The sequence below is a fragment of the Artemia sp. Qi Xiang Cuo genome, chromosome 2 (assembly GCF_049724085.1).
Source record: "Artemia sp. Qi Xiang Cuo chromosome 2, ASM4972408v1, whole genome shotgun sequence".
NCBI lineage: Eukaryota > Metazoa > Arthropoda > Branchiopoda > Anostraca > Artemiidae > Artemia > Artemia sp. Qi Xiang Cuo.
The window spans coordinates 11,093,339-11,113,075 of record NC_142795.1 but is presented as its reverse complement, the minus strand read 5'-3'; the positions used below and the strand labels follow the sequence as shown (position 1 = coordinate 11,113,075).

General features: G+C 31.3%; 1 protein-coding gene across 2 annotated transcripts in view; it reads right to left on the bottom strand.

Annotated features, from left to right (window-relative positions):
• Window positions 1-19,737, bottom strand: part of LOC148954901 (uncharacterized) — a 92,840-nt gene that overhangs the window by 12,669 nt on the left and 60,434 nt on the right. For both annotated transcript variants that reach the window (XM_089099094.1, XM_089099098.1), the window contains exon 6: window positions 4,882-5,057. In XM_089099094.1, the coding sequence (XP_088955220.1) occupies window positions 4,882-5,057 (176 nt within the window). The remainder of the gene's footprint in view (window positions 1-4,881; window positions 5,058-19,737) is intronic.

Genomic DNA, 19,737 nt, shown 5'->3' with positions numbered 1-19,737 from the left:
ATAGGCAGCGCTGCATTATCATAGATAGTAATTTCATTGAAATTTTTAACGGGGCTAGTTCGATTGGAAATTAAAAGTTCTAGTGGCTTTTTAAGAGTCTAAAGTGACTGGAGAGTAATCAGTAATTGTGTTCAGCATAGCTGAACAGTTCATTAACTATGTCTCTAGGGTTATTCGGTAGGTTAACCCCCGCAGTTATGCAATTTGCCCATTATGTTTAAAACCCAAATGTTGCTTTAAAATTAAATCAAAACGCACAGTGTGTATGCTGGTTGCCAGTAAGACATATCAGCAATATCCCAAGAAAGAATGAGGGTTTTGAGTTCAAACTTTCGGGGCGACTTCTATTACTACTTCTACTCTTACATATTAATTGAATCGAAAGAGTGTAAGTGAATCCAGGCTGTTAAAGAGCATAGATAGAATTTTTTGGGAATGGTTGTAAATTTTATTTTTCAGGTCAACTAGAGGAGGTATAAACTAAATTAAACAATACTATTTGTTTCAAGATTTTCAAAAGGATGTATGTTGTCGAAAAATATTGAAAAAGTTTCTCTAGCAATCTATAAATTTTTACAGAAAAACTGAAAAGACTTAAAGTATTATTTTGTTTTGCCCTGAAAAAAACTATGTCACTATACAACAACAAAAATTAAAAAAATAACTTTTTCCAAAAAACGTTTTTCAAAGAAAAGTAAAGAACTCCATTAAACCGAAAATTAGATGAAATAAAATAAAATAATATACCAAGCGTAAAACAACCACAAATCAGCATCAATAAATAAATAAAGATACTTATGTGTTTTATAATACACACTCGAAAAGTGAAGTTTAGTGAATGCAAATGAAATAAAACAAAATAAGATGAAAATATGATACTCTGTTAACAAAATTGTGAAAACTGCTACAAAGAATTATGGATGGGGCGCCACCCAGAGCGTATTATATTAAATACGGAACCTAAACTAACCTAACCTAACCTGACCTAACCAAAATATCACCTAAATATTTAATTAAAATATAGCAACAATGTGTTTTCCAAGCGAGCCGAAGCTAATTGTCTGGTATTACCACCGTGAAAAGCGGGTAATATCTCATATTTTCGAAACAAGCTCTTGAGTGTGTATTATATAACACATAAGTACCTAAATGAAACTCAAAGCGAACACAAATTACAATAAATAAAAGATTCAAACTCAAAACGAGCAGAAATTGACATAAGTAGGACTCACAACCCCTATACCTTTGCAAGGCCAGTACATAATTTGTAATTTACTGACAAAAATACAAATGAATGTGCATTGTCAGTTTAATATGCATAGGCTGATATTTATTTCTGAAAGTCTTTATGATATTTTATTTATTAAAGTTAAAAAAGGGAAAACATTTAAAATTTTTTGCCAAGAATAAAAATATGGTGACATAAACACTTCATAGAGAGTGCGTGTATTGAAGATTTTTTTTTCATGGCTCCGGATACTTTACCCTAGAAGTGAAGGTAGTTGCCCCAAAAGCACGCGTTTCATGCATTTTAGTATATAAAAGAGCCGTTTTGAATTTTAGCACCACGACATGTTAACCACGCCGAGACTCCCAGCCAAAAACAGAAAAGATGAGGCTTAGAAACCCTACAATAACTTCCGAATTATAATAGGGCACTAGAATTTGCAATTTTCTTTCGAGTCTGCCACCTTCTGCAAGACCGTACCCAGGATTTTTTTCGGAGGGGGTTTCACTCAAAGAAAAAAATTCGGGTGGGGGGGGGTGGGTACATAAAAAAACTCAAAAACGCATACAAAATTTGTTTATATCCCTTTTTGTTACGTCTTTACGAGTCAGAAACACATTTCGGGAGGGAGATTCAAACCGGGTAGTTCCCTCCCCCCCTGGATACGGCCCTGATCTTCTGAAATTCTATACTCCTGTTTCAATACAATCCACCTTGTGATTGTATAGTCATACCGTACTGCGTTATACTCTTAGTGTTAACTTCAAAATATTGTGATATGTTTAATTCTCTCTTACATTTTATCAATTAAGTTCTTCACTTAGAGTCTGCCTTCATTTTTTCATTTGGGTAATAAAGGGAATTTCCTTGGGATCTTACAATCATTATTTATTTTTTTTTTAATCCCACCTCCTCTCCTCTCGGTGCCCTTCAAAAATTCTTTAAAATTATCTCATAATTTATCTAATGTCACCTACTCTTTTCTTAATAAAAAAAAACTTCTTCAAAAAATTCAATTTATTCAAATTTTATATAAAAATTGAGCATTCCAACATATGCCAGGGTATAAAAATAGAGGTATACTACATTTCAATTTTCTTATACCTTTTAGGTTCATCCGATATCTCAGGCTGCCCTTCCCCCTTAGGGTACCCCTTCTATCGTGACCTTAAATTACACTTTTTAAATCCATTTCGCCAACCTTTATTTCCCCCAATATATAATTCACTTTTATTCCCGTCCTCCAAAATAAGAATATAAAAAACAAAAATAAAAAATAAAAATAAATAAATGAAAAAAAAGTAAGAAAGAAATGAAATACTCCACCTTTAAAAATAAATACCAATAGGTAGAATCTTTCAGTATCTTCCTGCTTCATTTCCTTTACCCTTATTACTCATCTTTCATTTCCCCTTTGGCTGCTCAATCCTGATTTAAACATTATCATTACCTTACTTTCAATACTTCTCAAATCTCTTTAAAACTTTATCTTCATCCTACTTTTAATACTTCTTTCTTTATCAATTTTTTATTCCATTTTTAAATAACAAAATTTCAAATTCTAATTATGATTCATAACAAAACTTTTTCTTTTTTAACTCTCTTCTAAAAAAAAAAAAAAAAAAAAAAAAAAAAAAAAAAAAAAAAAAATTATTATGGATAAAATTTCTTGGTAAATTACCTACCCGTGAAATAGAAAATATGAAGTTATTATTTTCGTGTTTAGGAGCTTGGGCATAGAAAGGTTCTTGGGCATCAAACATTTAAAGATACAAGTTTTATCGAAATTGAATCACTTATGGGGATCTTCCCCTTTTCCAAAATTGTGCAGATTTACTAATGCTAATAACTTTTAAAGGGTAAAGAGTTTTAGACATTTAATTACCATAAAATTATAATTTTATGCATATTTTGTTTCCAGACTTTCGATTTTAAACTTTGGTCGCTATTGGCACGGGTTGCACTTTACTTATACTTCGTTTTTACTAACTATAGGAGAAAGAATGAAAAAGGAGAGAATATGAGAAATTTATATTCAGATACAACGTACCAAAAAATCACTCACAAGAGCTCTTAACTATGTGGTATAAGATTTCCGTTTGGTACGAATCATCCATAGAACTTGTTTAGCCTGGAAATGTATGTTGAGGAAAAATCAAATAGTTCGTGGTAACGAATCAAACAGTTTGTAATGCAAACTGTAAGTGTAAGCGACTCGGCTCAATAGTAACCGAAACTTTAAAAAACAAAATTTTGATAAGACCGACACATCAGAACTGAATTCATGCTGATTCCAAAATAATAAAATTCATTATTAAAAAAAATTAAGGAAATGAATTTTTATATTGATTCCAAATATATAACGTTCATTAAATCTAATGTTGCCCATCAAAAGTTACGGGACTGAGAAAAATTTCCCAATTTTCGAAAAAGGGGGTAAACCAGACCCAAAAAATCAAGCAACCTTAATGAAAATCCCAGATTCAACATGATTCAACATGTCCGAAAACACTAATTAGAGGTTTTAAGCTCCTATAGACAAGAATGTGGAATTTTGCATTTATTGCCAGATGAAAAATCACGGATGTGTGTTTATTTTAATTTATTTTCATTTGTTTTTCGTTTGGGAGAGGGCTCATTTGATCGGAAATCAAAAGTTATAGTGCCATATTTAAGTGACTAGAAAGATTGGAGAGCAGCTAGCCACCCCCCTCCCCATGCCGTTTTCTCCCAAAGAGATCCGGTCAAAATTTGGAAATTGTCATTTGATTCAACATAATTGAAAGACCCAATAACTCTAATTTTGGGTACGAAATGACGCAGGGGAAACTTTCCACGGGGATAATTTTCTCCGGGGAGGAAAGTCTCTGGGGAGATTTTCCCAGGAGAAATTTTACAACAAGGGGGGTGGGGGAGGGAAGATGATATCCTGGCATTATTTGAAAATGGTCAGGAATTAAATAAAAAAACAAGTTTTTTCAACTGAAAGTAAGGAGCAACATTGAAACTTTAGACGAACAGAAATTATTCAGTATTTGAGGGAGGGGGCTGTCTCTTCGTCAACCCTCACTATTTACACTGAAGTGTGACATTTTGTTTCAATCCTGTAAGAAAAAGACTGATGAAACACTAGGCCCGTTAAATTTGATTGAGAAGTATATTCAAAGAACTTTAAGCCTTCAGCATAAATAGAAAGGGTTGAGGAAGGGCCAGGCCCCGTAATAAACAGGGTAGTTTTTGTTCAGTTTAAATTTAAATGTTGCTCCTTACTTGTGGAGAAAACATTTCTTTCATTCAATTTTTAAAGGGCTTCAGTAATCAACAGTCTAATATTGACCAAGTGCTTATAAATTCAAATGCTCAAGAGTCAAAACATGGACCATTAATAACCAATAGAGATTGAGCAAAAGGCAAGATAAAACCGAGTCAAACGGTCCTTTCATATGACCTTATCTAAATATCGTAGCAACTACCAGAAGGCATACGCCATAAAATTGAACCCGACCCTTGCAGGTGAACCTTCAGCAGACTCGTTGATTACGGAGCTGAAATATAAAAAGGAGGAAAGCTAGTGGGAGCTACACCACGAACAGGGGAGCAGGGAAATGGAGAGAAAGAAGTAAGAGAGAAAAAAGAAATGGGAAGATACGAACTTGTGGTGGTAATAATGGTGCAGCGTTTTCCAGTAGGAATGGCTGAGCCTCTTCTTCTACTTCTTCTTCTCCAGTCTCGGGTGAGATCTCACGGATGTCTATGTCTTCCAATTGGCTTGGAGTGGTTTCAATAATTATAAATGGGGCAGTGGTCACACCTTCTGTTGGGATTTCGACTTTAAAAAGTGATAAAATCAGTTATTATAAGAAAATCTTTTACCAGTTATATATTTTTCCAAAAGTAAAACAATCTTTAAAACAGTAGCGCCTTGCCATACGTGATAGTTATAATACTCTTTTAAGCAAAACGGATGGCTCGTTGGGAAATCATCATTTAACTAAGCATGGCACATATTTTATTTCAGTTGGTACACATTTACAATTTTATACAGCTTCATGCCTTTTATACGGAGTGGTATTATATGAGGAGGTAAAACCACTTATGGTTATGATAGATAGACAAGAGGTGACCTCTGTCAATAGAAACTGAAACTCTAACAAAGGAAGGAATCAAAAGAGGAATCAAAAGAATCTGATTTTAATGCTGATTCGAAACTTACAAATTCGGTAAGCAAAAAGATGCTCATGATAGTTAAGTATAAATAAAATAGGGTAATTTCAGAAAGAGGGCCAAAACCCTCACAGTGAGAAGTGATTTTAATGAAAGTTCAATCTTCCTACCAAACATGCCCAAAAGCTATAGGACTGAGGTTTTTCTAGCCTATATACAGACAATTAATTTTTTTTTTGTATTTGTGCCGAGAAAGACAGTCTTGCATCCGTGCTAATTCGTATTTTTTCACCATGGATGATTGCTTTGAAGCAATAGCCGTAGGATATCCTAATCAGAAGTGGGAGCAATTGAAACGAAAGAAGTTTTAGTGATTTTTTAAGTGATTAATTTAAAAAAAAAATTCCACAAAAAATGTTTTTCAAAGAAAAGTAAAGAGCTATATTAACCCAAAAATAAGCAGAAATAAAGTCAAGTAATCTTCCATGGGTAAAACTACCACAAATCAATATAAATGAATAAATGGAACTAAAAAAAAAACAAAAACAGAAATTACAATAGATAGCAGATAGCAGAGTACAACTCAAAACAAGCAAAAATTAACACGAGTAGTGCCAATAACCCCAATACCTTCTCAGGACCAGAAAATAATTTGCCCTTTACAGAAAATAAACAAATGACTGTGGACTGTCAGTTTAATTTACATATACTGATAGTTTTTCCTTGAAATTTTTATAATTTTTATTTATTAAAGAAAAAAAGTAAAAACATTTAAAATGTATTTCGTTTTCAGTAAAGTGGAGTGAAAAGGGCATTAAAACTTCCGATTCCCAGTCCAATGAACCCTCTCCAAAGTTTATACGACCACCCTTTCCATAAAAACATTATATGCCCTCGGGGCATAACTTAAAACTCTTGCCTCGTGGGCTGGGGGGGGGGGGTACTATCCTCAGAGACATTATTTTCTGACCTTTCAACTACGCCAAACAAAATGTCTGTCTCTAAATTTTGATTGGAAGTGGTCGAGGAAATACTAAGCGGGGGAGGGGTACCCTCCAATCACATTTGACTATTAAAGAGGGCACTAGCCCTTTCAGTTTCCAATCGAATCAGCGGTTTTTAAAGTTTTTACGACAACAAAAGGCAATCTCAAAATTTCTATCAGATACATTTTGGGAAAATACGACACGTATTTGTGTGTGTGGGAGGAGTGTATCTGCCCTCTGATCACTTTAACTCTTAAAAATGGCACTAGAAATTCTGATTATCAATTGAATGAGCCCCCTCTGAATTTTAAGCGACCACCTTTTCTGTAAGAATCTTATATGCCCCCAGGGCATAACTTACAACCCCTCCACTGAAGGCCATGGGAGGGGGGTTTTCATCCTCAAGGACATAATTTCCAGGCCTTTCAATTGCGCTGACAAAAATCTTATCTCAAAATTTTAATTGAATGTGTTTAGGGGAACGATTGGCATGTGGGGGGGGGCTGGTTGCCCTCCAATCACTTTTGACTATTAAAAAGACACTAGAACATCTGACTACCAATCTAATGAGCCCTCTTCGAAGTCTATACGACCACCCTTTCTATAAAAACCTTATATGCCCCCCAGGGAATTACTTACAACCCTTGGCCCGAGGGCTGTCGGGGATGTGCCTTCCTCAAAGACATAGTTTCCAGAACTTTCAACTACGCTGAACAAAATTGCTAACTCAAAATTTTGATTAGATGTGTTTGGGGAAATGAATGGCTCAGGGAGGGCTGGTTGCCCTCCAATGACTTCCGACTAATAAAAAGGGCACTGCACCTCTCAATTTCCGATCGAATGAGCTCTTTTTGACGTTTCTACTACGACTCCTTCTATACGAAAGTAGAGTGGTAACTTATACTTTGCTGACTCTATGTTCCTTCCTGTGCTATTTGGGTGGATTATGTTCCTTCCTATGATATTCTGGGCAACACTCACGGATACAAGAATATACAGTGCAGTTTGACGTGGAAATTGAAAAAAGCGACCAATCCTTTTATATTATATACCTATAAAGTGAACAAACACGTTTTGAAAGTATAATTGAGACTGTATAACGCAACCAGACGGGTTTTTGAGGAACTTTCATCATAACGTGTTTTTTTTTAACCAAAAACTAGAAATTGTCAACCTTTTCAAAGAGAGTGAGTAGAACCTGTCAAAGAGTTTTATAACCTCTAGCTTAAAGGCATCTCATCGAGTTTGATTAAGAATGCAACATGTCTAGAATTGATGCCATATGCTGTTGAATCATTTACCAAAAAAATAACTATTTGCAAAAAAAAGGGTTTAGCATTTGCGAATTGGACTCTATGAACGATATTAATTAATGTTTGAATAATAGGAGCATGAATGATTCTAATTAGTGATTGGATCGTATGAAGATGGAGAAAAACGGTTAAACTGATTAGCAGTTAAGGTAACCCCGAAGAGCATGTTAACTCATTGCTTATTTATTATACATTTCGAACAATATCCACCTATTGAAATGGTTAACGATGATAAAATAGTCTTATGACTTGACCTAGCTTTACTTCTTCGATGTTTTCTGTATAATAAACAAGTGGTGTTTGAACAGTGTTGTCAATTTAAAATAGAGTTTAACGTTATAGTATACTAAAAAGTTGATACTAAGAGATATGTAGATGGCAAGAAAAGAATTTTAATAATGGATAGCTTTATTTCTTCGATGTGTTCTGTATAATACACGAGTGGCGTTTGAACAGTGTTGTCAGTTTAAAATAGAATCTAACGTTATAGTATACAAAAAAGTTGATACTAAGAGAGATGTAGATGGCAAGAAAAGAATTTTTAATAATGAAATCCAGAACAAACCTTAGAAATCCTTGCAAATCAAGTAGTAAGGTGTATGTGAGTACGAACCATCAAGGATCATAAGCACCAACGACCCTAACCACCAGAGACCTCAACCCCCCAAAGGTCCCCTATCCCCCAACTCGAAGGGTGCCCCCCGTCCCTCCAACTTTTTGGCCCCCTCCCGCATTTTTTTTGAAATTATTTTTTGAATTTTTTCTTACTTTTTTTAATTATTTTTTTTAACATTATATATTTTTTTCTACTTTTTTTTACATGTCTTCGAATGAGATGAAACATACTTAAAACGAAAAGAATCACATTTAATATTTTCCAAACTCAAAATGAGAATGGTATAGACATGTTAGTCATGACCTTTACTATTAGAAAAATAATGTTTGTAGTAGCACTTTTTTTATTGGACTAAAATTTATTTTTGGACTTCGAAATTATTCAACTTTTTTTTACGTATCTTAAAATCACATAAAATATACTTACGGCTCTAACAATTGTACTCTATGCTTGCTCAGAGACACGATGCGGCTTTCCCACTGGTACTTTATGGCGGGTTATCGACACTATCTAGTTTATTGCATGCATTAAATCATTATTTTTCTACGTGGTGGAACGATAAACACATAAGTCATATCTTTAAAAAAAGTGAAGATGGAGCATTTTAATAAAGTGTGTTCACATGGCAATGTTATTGTAGTATTGAATGCCGACAAGGAGAAGTATTTAAACTATGAAACAAGTACAAGTGGTAGCACTATTGGAAATCTATGCATGCATTGTCATGACAGTAAGGAATTAAATTTTTTTGGAGCACCGAAAATATTCAACTTTTATGTTGGTGGATATGCAAGATTGAGATCTCCAGATATGATTGCACTCAAAGAGAATGCCAACATAAAAATAATCGTCGATAATAGAAGACAACTCCTTGCTACTGTTGCTGGTAACACATTACCTGCTGATACATCGTATCGTCAAATTTCGGGTATTAGCATTCAACAGAAGATAAAAACAAGAAAGGCATACTCTTCTACAAATATCATAAACCATATCTTGTCTATGTGCCGAAACTGTTACATGTGTAAAAATAATGTGATAATAGACAGGGAAATTGCCAGAAAAATAAAAAGGACATTGGTAGAAAATATACCTATGGAATATAAAGATGAATCGATGAAAAACAAAGTACCAGCAAACGTTACTGCCATTGATCAAACAGTCAATGAGCCAAATAATACCAAAGACGAAAAGCATATTGAGCCTGTCGATGAAACACCAGTAAAAATTGTGTATGACACAAAATGGAATAATGGTTATAATACTGATTACGAACTAAGAGAAGACAATAACAACAATATCAAGAGAGAACATGGTGAACTATTTAATGGAACAGATTCAAAATGTCCAAAGTTGATCATTGATATTAATAATGTATCATAATATATTTTTGTATTAATATTCTACATAGCCTTATTTCATTAAAAATATATTATGCATTATATTGTTATGTGTTCATTATTTTTAGAGTAAGCTAGCATATAAAACGTTTAGAATGTCTACTAAAATATCGAAGATGTAAGAAAAGAAATTTACAGACATCTATAATCGGACACATGGGATAACATTGACAATATCTAGGTATCAGAATGAATAAATTCTTTATTAACATCAGTTTTTGGATATATCATTATGAAAAAATTGTAATAAGAAAAAGTGTCAGAGTGAATACATTATTTTTTAATTACATCTTTTGTCAGATACATCAAATATAATTGACAAGATCTACGTATCAGAGTGAATAAATGCTTTATCAGCATCCTTTTTCGGATATCTTGCATAAAATCCAAATATCAGAGTGATTAAACTCTATATCAACATCCCTTTCTCGGATACATGGGATAAAATTGACAAAATCTAAGTATCAGAGTGATTATTTTTTTTATCGACATCTTTTGTCAGATACAACAAATATAATTGACAAAATCTAAATATCAGATTTATTAAATTCTATAACAGCATCCTTTGTCGGATATGCTGGATAAAATTGACAAAAGCTAAGTGTCAGAGTGAATAAATTTTTTTATCAACATCTTTTGTCAAATACATCAAATATAATAGACAAAATCTAAGTATCAGAGTGATTTAATGCTTTATCAGCATCCTTTGTCGGATATCTCAGATAAAATCTAAGTATCGGAGTGATTAAATTATATATCAACATCCCTTTCTCGGATACATGGGATAAAATTGACAAAATCTAAGTAATAGAGTGAATAATTTTCTTATCAACATCTTTTATCAGTTACAACGAAAATAATTGACAAAATCTAAATATCAGATTGATTAAATTCAATATCAACATCCTTTGTCGGATTTGCTGGATAAAAATGACAAAATCTAAGTGTCAGAGTTAACACATTTTTTTTATCAACACCTTTTGTCAAATACATCAAATATAATTGACAAAATCTAAGTATCAGAGTGATTAAATGCTTTATCAATATCCTTTGTCGGATATCTCGAATAAAATCTAAGTATCAGAGTGATTAAATTCTATATCAACATCCCTTTCTCGGATACATGGGATAAAATTGACAAAATCTAAGTATCAGAGTGAAAATAAATTTTTTTATCAACATCTTTTATCAGTTACAACAAATAAAATTGACAAAATCTAAGTATCAAAGTGATTAAAATCTAAGTATCGGGGTGATTAAATTCTGTATCAACATCCCTTTCTCGGATACATGGGATAAAATTGACAAAATCTAAGTATCAGAGTGAATAAATGCTTTATCAACATCATTTGTCGGGTATATCGGATAAATTGACAAAATCTAAGTATCCGATTGATTAAATTCTATATCAACAGCCATTTCTCAAATTCATGGGATAAAATTGACAAAATCTAAGTGTCAGAGTGAATAATTTTTTTATCACCATTTTTTGTCAGATACAACGAATATAATTGAACAAATCTAAGTATCAGAGTGAATAAATTTTTCTATCAACATCTTTTGTCAGATACATCGGATAAAATTGACTAAATCTTCGCGGCGCGAAAAAAATAGCCGTGACTACCTCAGATGGTTTTGTGGTACAGTGAGTTCTTACTAGTAGTAGTATGTTCATGTTTTTTGCAAGCCATTCGTACTGTACCTTAAATGCATTCAGATATTTCTTTGATAAAAAACTTTTGTCCGATATATCTGACATATGATGTTTGATAAAGCATTTATTCAGTCTGATACTTAGATTTTGTCAATTTTATCCGATATATCTGACAGAGGATGTTGATAAAAAAAATTGATTCATTCTAACACTTAGATTTTGTCAATTATATTCGATGTATCTGACAAAAGATGTTGTTAAAAAAAATTATTCACTCTGACACTTAGATTTTGTCAATTTTATCCGACATGTCAATTTTAACTGACATATCCGACAAATGATGTTGATAATGCATTTATTCCCTCTGGCACTTATATTTTTTCACTTTTATCCGATACATTCGACAAGGGATTCTGATAAACCATTTATTCACTCTGACACGTAGATTTTGTCGATTATATTCGCGGTATCTGACACTAGATGTTGATATAAAAAAACTTATTCACTCTGACGCTTAGATTTTTTCAATTTTATCCCATGTATTTGAGAAAGGGTTGTTGATATAGAATTTAATCAATCCGATACTTAGATTTTGTCAATTTTATCCCATGTATCCCAGAAATGGATGTTGATATAGAATTTAATCAATCTGACACTTAGATTGTTTTAATTTTTTCCAATATACCTGACAATTTATGTTGATAATACAGTTAGAAGATGTTTATAAAGCATTTATTCCCTCTGATGCTTATATTGTGTAAATTTTCTCCCACTTATCTGAGAAAAAGACGTTGATATAAAATTCAATCACTTTGTAACTTAGATTTTATCCGAGATATCCAACAAAGGATGCTGATAAAGCATTTAATCACTCTGATATTTTGTCAATTTTATCCGACATATCAGACAAAGGATGTTGATAATGAATTTATTCACTCTGGTACTTAGATTTTGTAAATTTTATCCGTCATATCCGACAAATGATGTAGATAAAGCATTTATTCAATCTGATAATTAGATTTTGTTAATTTTATCCGATGTATCCGAGAGAAGATGTTGATAAAAAAATTCACTCTAACACCTAGATTTTGTAAATTTTATCCGACATATCCGACAAAGGATTTTGATAATGAATTTATTCACTCTGATAGTTAGATTTGTCAATTTTATCCGACGCAACAAACAAAGGATGATGATAAGGAATTTATTCATTCTAATACACAGATTTTGTGAATGTTATCTAATGTATCAGACAAATGGAAGTTGATAAAGAATTTATCCACTCTAATACATAGATTTTGACAATGTTATCCAACTTGTTCGAGAAAGGATGTTTATAAAGAATTTATTCAATCTCATACTTAGATTTAGTCAATTTTACCCGATTTATCTGAAAAAACATGCTGATAGAAAAATTTATTCAGTATGATACTTCGATTTTCTCAATTATATTTGTTGTATCTGACAATATATGTTGATAAAAAAATGATTCACTCTGATGCTTAGATTTTGTCAATTTTATTCCAAATATCTGAGAAATTTATGTAGATATTTAATTTAATCAATCGGATACTTAGATTTTGTCAGTTTTATCCGATATACCCGACAAATGATGTTGATAAAGCATTTATTCACTCTGATACTTAGATTTGGTCAATTTTATCCCATGTATCCGAGAATGGACTGTTGATATGGAATTTAATCACTCCGATACTTAGATTTTAATCACTATGATACTTAAATTTTGTCAATTTATTTGTAGTAACTGATAAAAGATGTTGATAAAAAAAATTATTCACTCTGACACTTAGATTTTGTCAATTTTATCCCATGTATCCGAGAAAAGGATGTTCATATAGAATTTAATAACTCTGATACTTAGATTTTATCCGAGATATCCGACAAAGGATGTTGATAATGCATTTATTCACTCTGATACTTAGATTTTGTCAATTATATTTGATGTATTTGACAAAAGATGTTGATGAAAAAAATTAATTCACTCTGACACTTAGCTTTTGTCAATTTTATCCAGCATATCCGACAAAGGATGCTGATATAGAATTTAATCAATCTGATATTTAGATTTTTTCAATTATATTCGTTGTATCTGACAAAAGATGTTGATAAAAAAAAATAATTCACTCTGATACTTAGATTTTTTCAATTTTATCCCATGTATCCAAGAAAGGGATGTTGATATAGAATTTAATCACTCTGATACTTATATTTTATCCGAGATATCCGACAAAGGATTCTGATAAAGTATTTAATCACTCTGATACTTAAATTTTGTCAATTATATTTGATGTATCTGACAAAAGAAGTTGATAAAAAAATTTATTTACTCTGAAACTTAGCTTTTGTTAATTTTATCCAGCATATCCGACAAAGGATGCTGATACAGAATTTAATCTATCTGATATTTAGATTTTGTCAATTATATTCGTTGTATCTGACAAAAGATGTTGATAAATAAAAATTATTCACTCTGATACATAGATTTTGTCAATTTTATCCGATGTATTCAAGAAACGGATGTTGATATAGAATTTAATCACTTTGATACTTTGATTTTATCGAGATATCCGACAAAGGATGTTGATAAAGAATTTAATCACTCCGATACTTGGATTTTGTCAATTATATTTGATGTATTAGACAAAATCTGTTGACAAACAAAAATACTCACTCAGACACTTAGATTTTGTCAATTTTATCCAGCATATCCGGCTAAGGATGCTGATATAGCGTTTATTCCCTCTGATACTTAGATTTTGTCAATTATATTCGTTGTATCTGACAAAAGATATTTATAAAAAAAATTATTAACTCTGACACTTAGCTTTTGTCAATTTTATCCCATGTATTCGAGAAATGGATGTTGATATAGAATTTAATCAATCTGACACTTAGCTTTTGTCAATTTTATCCAGCATATCCTACAAAGGATGCTGATATAGAATTTAATCAATCTCATATTTAGACTTTGTTAATTATATTCGTTGTATCTGACAAAAGATGTTGATAAAAAAAATTATTCACTCTGATACTTAGATTTTGTCAATTTTATCCCATGTATCCGAGAAAGGGGTGTTGATATACAATTTAATCCCTCTGATACTTAGATTTTATCCGAGATATAGCATGATATAGCATTTATTCACTCTGATACTTAGATTTTGTCAATTATATTCGTTGTATCTGACAAAAGATGTTGATAAAAAAAATTATTCACTCTGACACTTAGCTTTAGTCAATTTTATCCCATATCCCATGTATTCGAGAAATGGATGTTGATATAGAATTTAATCAATCTGATGTTTAGATTTTGTTAATTTTATCCGATATACCCGACAAATGATGTTGATAATGCATTTATTCACCCTGATACTTAGATTTTGTCAATTATATTTGATGTATTTGACAAAAGATGTTTATAAAAAAATTATTCGTTCTGACACTTATATTTTGTCAATTTTATCCAACATATCTGACAAAGGATGCTGATATAGCATTTGTTCACGCTGATACTTATATTTTGTCAATTATATTCGTTGTATCTGACAAAAGATGTTGATAAAAAAATTATTCACTCTGAAACTTAGCTTTTGTCAATTTTATCCCATGTATTCGAGAAATGGATGTTGATATAGAATTTAATCAATCTGATACTTAGATTTTATCAATTTTATCCGATATACTCTACAAATGATGTTGATAATGCATTTATTAACTCTGATACTTAGATTTTGTGAATTATATTTGATGTATCTGACAAAGGTGTTGATAAAAAAATTTATTCACTCTGACACTTAGATTTTGTCAATTTTATCCAACATATGCGACAAAAGATATTGATATAGCATTTATTAACGCTGATACTTAAATTTTGTCAACTATATTCGTTGTATGTGAGAAAAGATGTTAATAAAAAAATTTATTCACTCTGATGCTTAGCTTTTGTCAATTTTATCTCATGTATTCGAGAAATGGATGTTGATATAGAATTTAATCAATCTGATACTTCTATTTTGTCAATTTTATCTGATATACCCATCAGATGATATTGATAAAGCATTTATTCACTCTGATACTTAGAATTAGATAATTTTATCCCATGTATCCGAGAAAGGGATGTTGATGTGGAATTTAATCACTGTGATACTTAGAATTTAATCACTCTGATACTTAGATTTTGTCAATTTTATCCGACATATCCATTAAAGGATGTTGATAAAGTTTTTATTCACTATGATATTATCATTTTGCCAATTTTATTCGATGTATTTGACAAAGGATGTTGATGGAACCGAATTCAATCGATAAAGAATGTTAATAAGGAATTTGTTCAATTTTTTTCATAATTTCCTGAATTAAATTTCTGTATTGTTTTTCCAAGAAGTGAATTCAAGAAAGAGTTTGTTACTTACTTACTTACAATTTTTTCATAATGACATATCCAACAACGGATGTTAATAAAGAATTTATTCATTCTGATACCTAGTTTTTGTCAATGTTATCCCATCTGTCTGACAATAGGTGTATGCAAATTCCTTTTCTTACATCTCCGATGTTTTAATAGACATTCTAAATGTTTCATATGCTAGCTTACTCTAAAAAAATGAACACATAACAATGTAATGCATAATATATTTTTACTGAAATAGCGCTATGTAGAATATTAATACAAAAATATATTTTGTAACATTATTAATATCAATGATCAACTTTGGACATTTTGAATCCGTTCCATAAAATAGTTCACCATGTTCTCTCTTGATATTGTAGTTATTGTCTTCTCTTAGTTCGTAATCAGTAGAATAATCATTATTCCATTTTGAGTCATACACAATTTTTACTGGTGTGTCATCGACAGGCTCAATATGCTTTTCGTCTTTGGTGTTATTTGGTTCATTGACTGTTTGATCAATGGCAGTAACGTTTGCTGGTACTTTGTTTTTCAGCGATTCATCTTTATATTCCATAGTGATATTTTCTACCAATGCCCTTTTTATTTTTCTGTCAATTTCACTGTCTATTATCACATTATTTTTACACATCTAACAGTTTCGGCACGTAGACAAAATATGGTTTATGATATTAGTAGAAGAGTAGGCCTTTCTTTTTTTGATCTTCCGTTGAATGCTAATAAACGAAATCTGACGATAGGATGTATCAGTAGGTTATGTGTTACCTGCAACAGTAGCATAGAGTTGTCATCTATCATCAACGATTATTTTTATGTTGGCATTCTCTTTGAGTGCAATCATCTCTTGAGATCTCAATCTTGCATATCCACCAACACAAAACCTTGACACTGTAATACTTAACTTTTGTCGATTATATCCGCCGTAAACGACATATGATATTGAAAAAAAAAATTATTCACTCTGATACTTCAATTTTGTCAGTTTTATCAAAAGTATTCAAGGAAGGAGTGTTGGCATGTAGTGCAATCACTCTGATGCTTGGACTTTATCCGAAATAACCAAGAAAGGATGCTTTTAAAGCATTTAATCGCTCTGATACTTAGATTTTGTCAATTATATTTGATGTATTGGACAAAAGATGTTGATAAAAAAATTTATTCACTCTGACACTTAGCTTTTGTCAATTTTATCCAGCATATCCGACAAAGGATGTTGATATAGAATTTATTCACTCTGAAATTTAGATTTTTTTAATTATATTCATTGTATCTGATAAAAGATGTTGAAAAAAAATTATTCACTCTGATACTTAAATTTTGTCAATTTTATCCTATGTATCTGAGAAAGGGATGTTGATATATAATTTAATCACTCTGATACTTAGATTTTGTCAGTTTTATCCCATGTATCCGACAAAGGGATGTTGATATAGAATTTAATCAATCTGATATTTAGATTTTATCCGAGATATCCGAAAAAGGATGCTGATAAAGCATTTATTCACTCTGATACTTAGATTTTGTCAATTATATTTGATGTATTTGACAAAAGATGTTATTAAAAAAAATTTATTCACTCTGACACTTTTTCTTATTACAATTTTTTCATAATGACATATCCAACAACTGATGTTAATAATGAATTTATTCATTCTGATACCTAGATATTGTCAATGTTATCCCTTGTGTCTGACAATAGATGTATGTAAATTCCTTTTCTTACATCTCCGACTCCGATATTTTAATAGACATTCTAAACGTTTTATATGCTAGCTTACTCTAAAAATATTGAACACATAACAATATACTGCATAATATATTTTTAATGAAATAAGGCTATTTAGAGTATTAATAAAAAATATATTATGATACATTATTAATATCAATAATCAACTTTGGACATTTTGAATCTGTTCCATTAAATAGTTCACCATGTTCTCTCTTGATATTGTTGTTATTGTCTTCTCTTAGTTCGTAATCAGTATTATAACCATTATTCCATTTTGTGTCATACACAATTTTTACTGGTGTTTCATCGACAGGCTCAATATGCTTTTCGTCTTTGGTATTATTTGGCTCATTGACTGTTTGATTAATGGTAGTAACGTTTCCTGGTACTTTGTTTTTAATCGATTCATCTTTATATTCCTTAGTGATATTTTCTATCAATGCCCTTTTTATTTTTCTGTCAATTTCACTGTCTATTACCGCAATATTTTTACACATTTAACAGCTTCGGCACGTAGACAAGATATGGTTTATGATATTAGTAGAAGAGTAGTTCTTTCTTTTTTTGATCTTCCGTTGAATTTCTATTACCCGAAAGCTGACGATAGGATGTATAGGACTGTAGCAAGGAGTTGTCATCTATCATCAACGATTATTTTTATGCTGGCATTCTCTTTGAGTGCAATCATCTCTGGAGATCTCAATCTTGCAAACCCACCAACATAAGAGTTGAATTTTTTTGGTACTCCAAAGAAATTTAATTCCTTACTGTCATGACAATGCATGCATACATTTCCAATATTGCTACCACTTGTACTTGTTTCATAGTTTAAATACTTCTCCTTGTCGGCATTCAATGCTACAATAACATTGTCATGTGAACACACTTTATTAAAATGCTCCATCTTCACTTTTTTTAAAGATATGACTTATGTGTTTATCGTTCTACCGCGTAGAAAAATAATGATTTAATACATGCAATAAACTAGATAGTGTCGATAACCCGCCATAAAGTACCAGTGGGGAACCTGCATCGTGTCTCTGAGCAAGCATAGAGTGCAATTGTTAGAGCCGTAAGCATATTTTATGTCATTTTAAGATACATAGAAAAAGGATGAATAATTTCGAAGTCCAAAAATTTTTTTTAGTCCAATCAAAATAGTGCTACTACAAACATTATTTTTCTAATAGTAAAAGTCATGACTAACACGTCTATACCATTCTCATTTTGAGTTTGGAAAATATTAAATGTGATTTTTTTTTAAGTATTTCATCTCATTCGAAGATATGTAAAAAAACAGTTGAAAATAATATATCATGTTAAAAAAAAATAATAAAAAATTGTTTAAAAAAATTCAATTTTTTTTTAAATGGGGGGAGGGGGCCAAAAAGTTGAAGGGGAGGGGGGCGCCCTTCGAGTTTGGGGATAGGGGACATTTGGAGGGTTGAGGTGTCTGGTGGTTAGGGTAGCTGGTGCTTATGATCCTTGATGGTTCGTACTCACATACACCTTACTACTTGATTTGCAAGGATTTTTAAGGTTTGTTTTGAATTCCATCATTTAAATTATTTTCTTGTCATATACATCTCTATTAGTATCAACTTTTCAGTATAGTATAACGTTAGACTCTATTTTAAACTGACAACACTGATAAAACGCCACTTGTGCATTGTACGGAACACATCAAAGAAATAAAGCTATCAATTATTTAAATTCTTTTCTTGTCATCTACATCTCTCTTAGAATACTATTTGTGGTATATTATAAAGTTTAACTTTATTATAAACAAACAGAACTGTTCAAATACCTGTTCTGCATTATAACGAAAACATTAAGAAAATAAATATAAATCAACTAATAAGACCATTTATCGTTGTAAATCATTTACAGAAATTAATATTGTTCCAAACTTATAATAAATAAGCTATGAGTTAACATGCTCTTTGGGGTTACCTTAACTGCTAATCAGTTTAACCCTTTTTCTCCATTTTCATACGATCCAATCACTAAGTAGAATCATTCACGCTCATATTATTTAAAAATTAATTAATACCGTTCATAGAGTCCAATTCGCAAATGCTAAACCCTTTTTTTTGCAAATAGAGTTATTTTTTTTTGGTAAATGATTCAACAGCATATGGTATCAATTCTAGACATGTTGCATTCTTAATCAAACTCGATGAAATGCCTTTAAGCTAGAGGTTATCAAACTCTT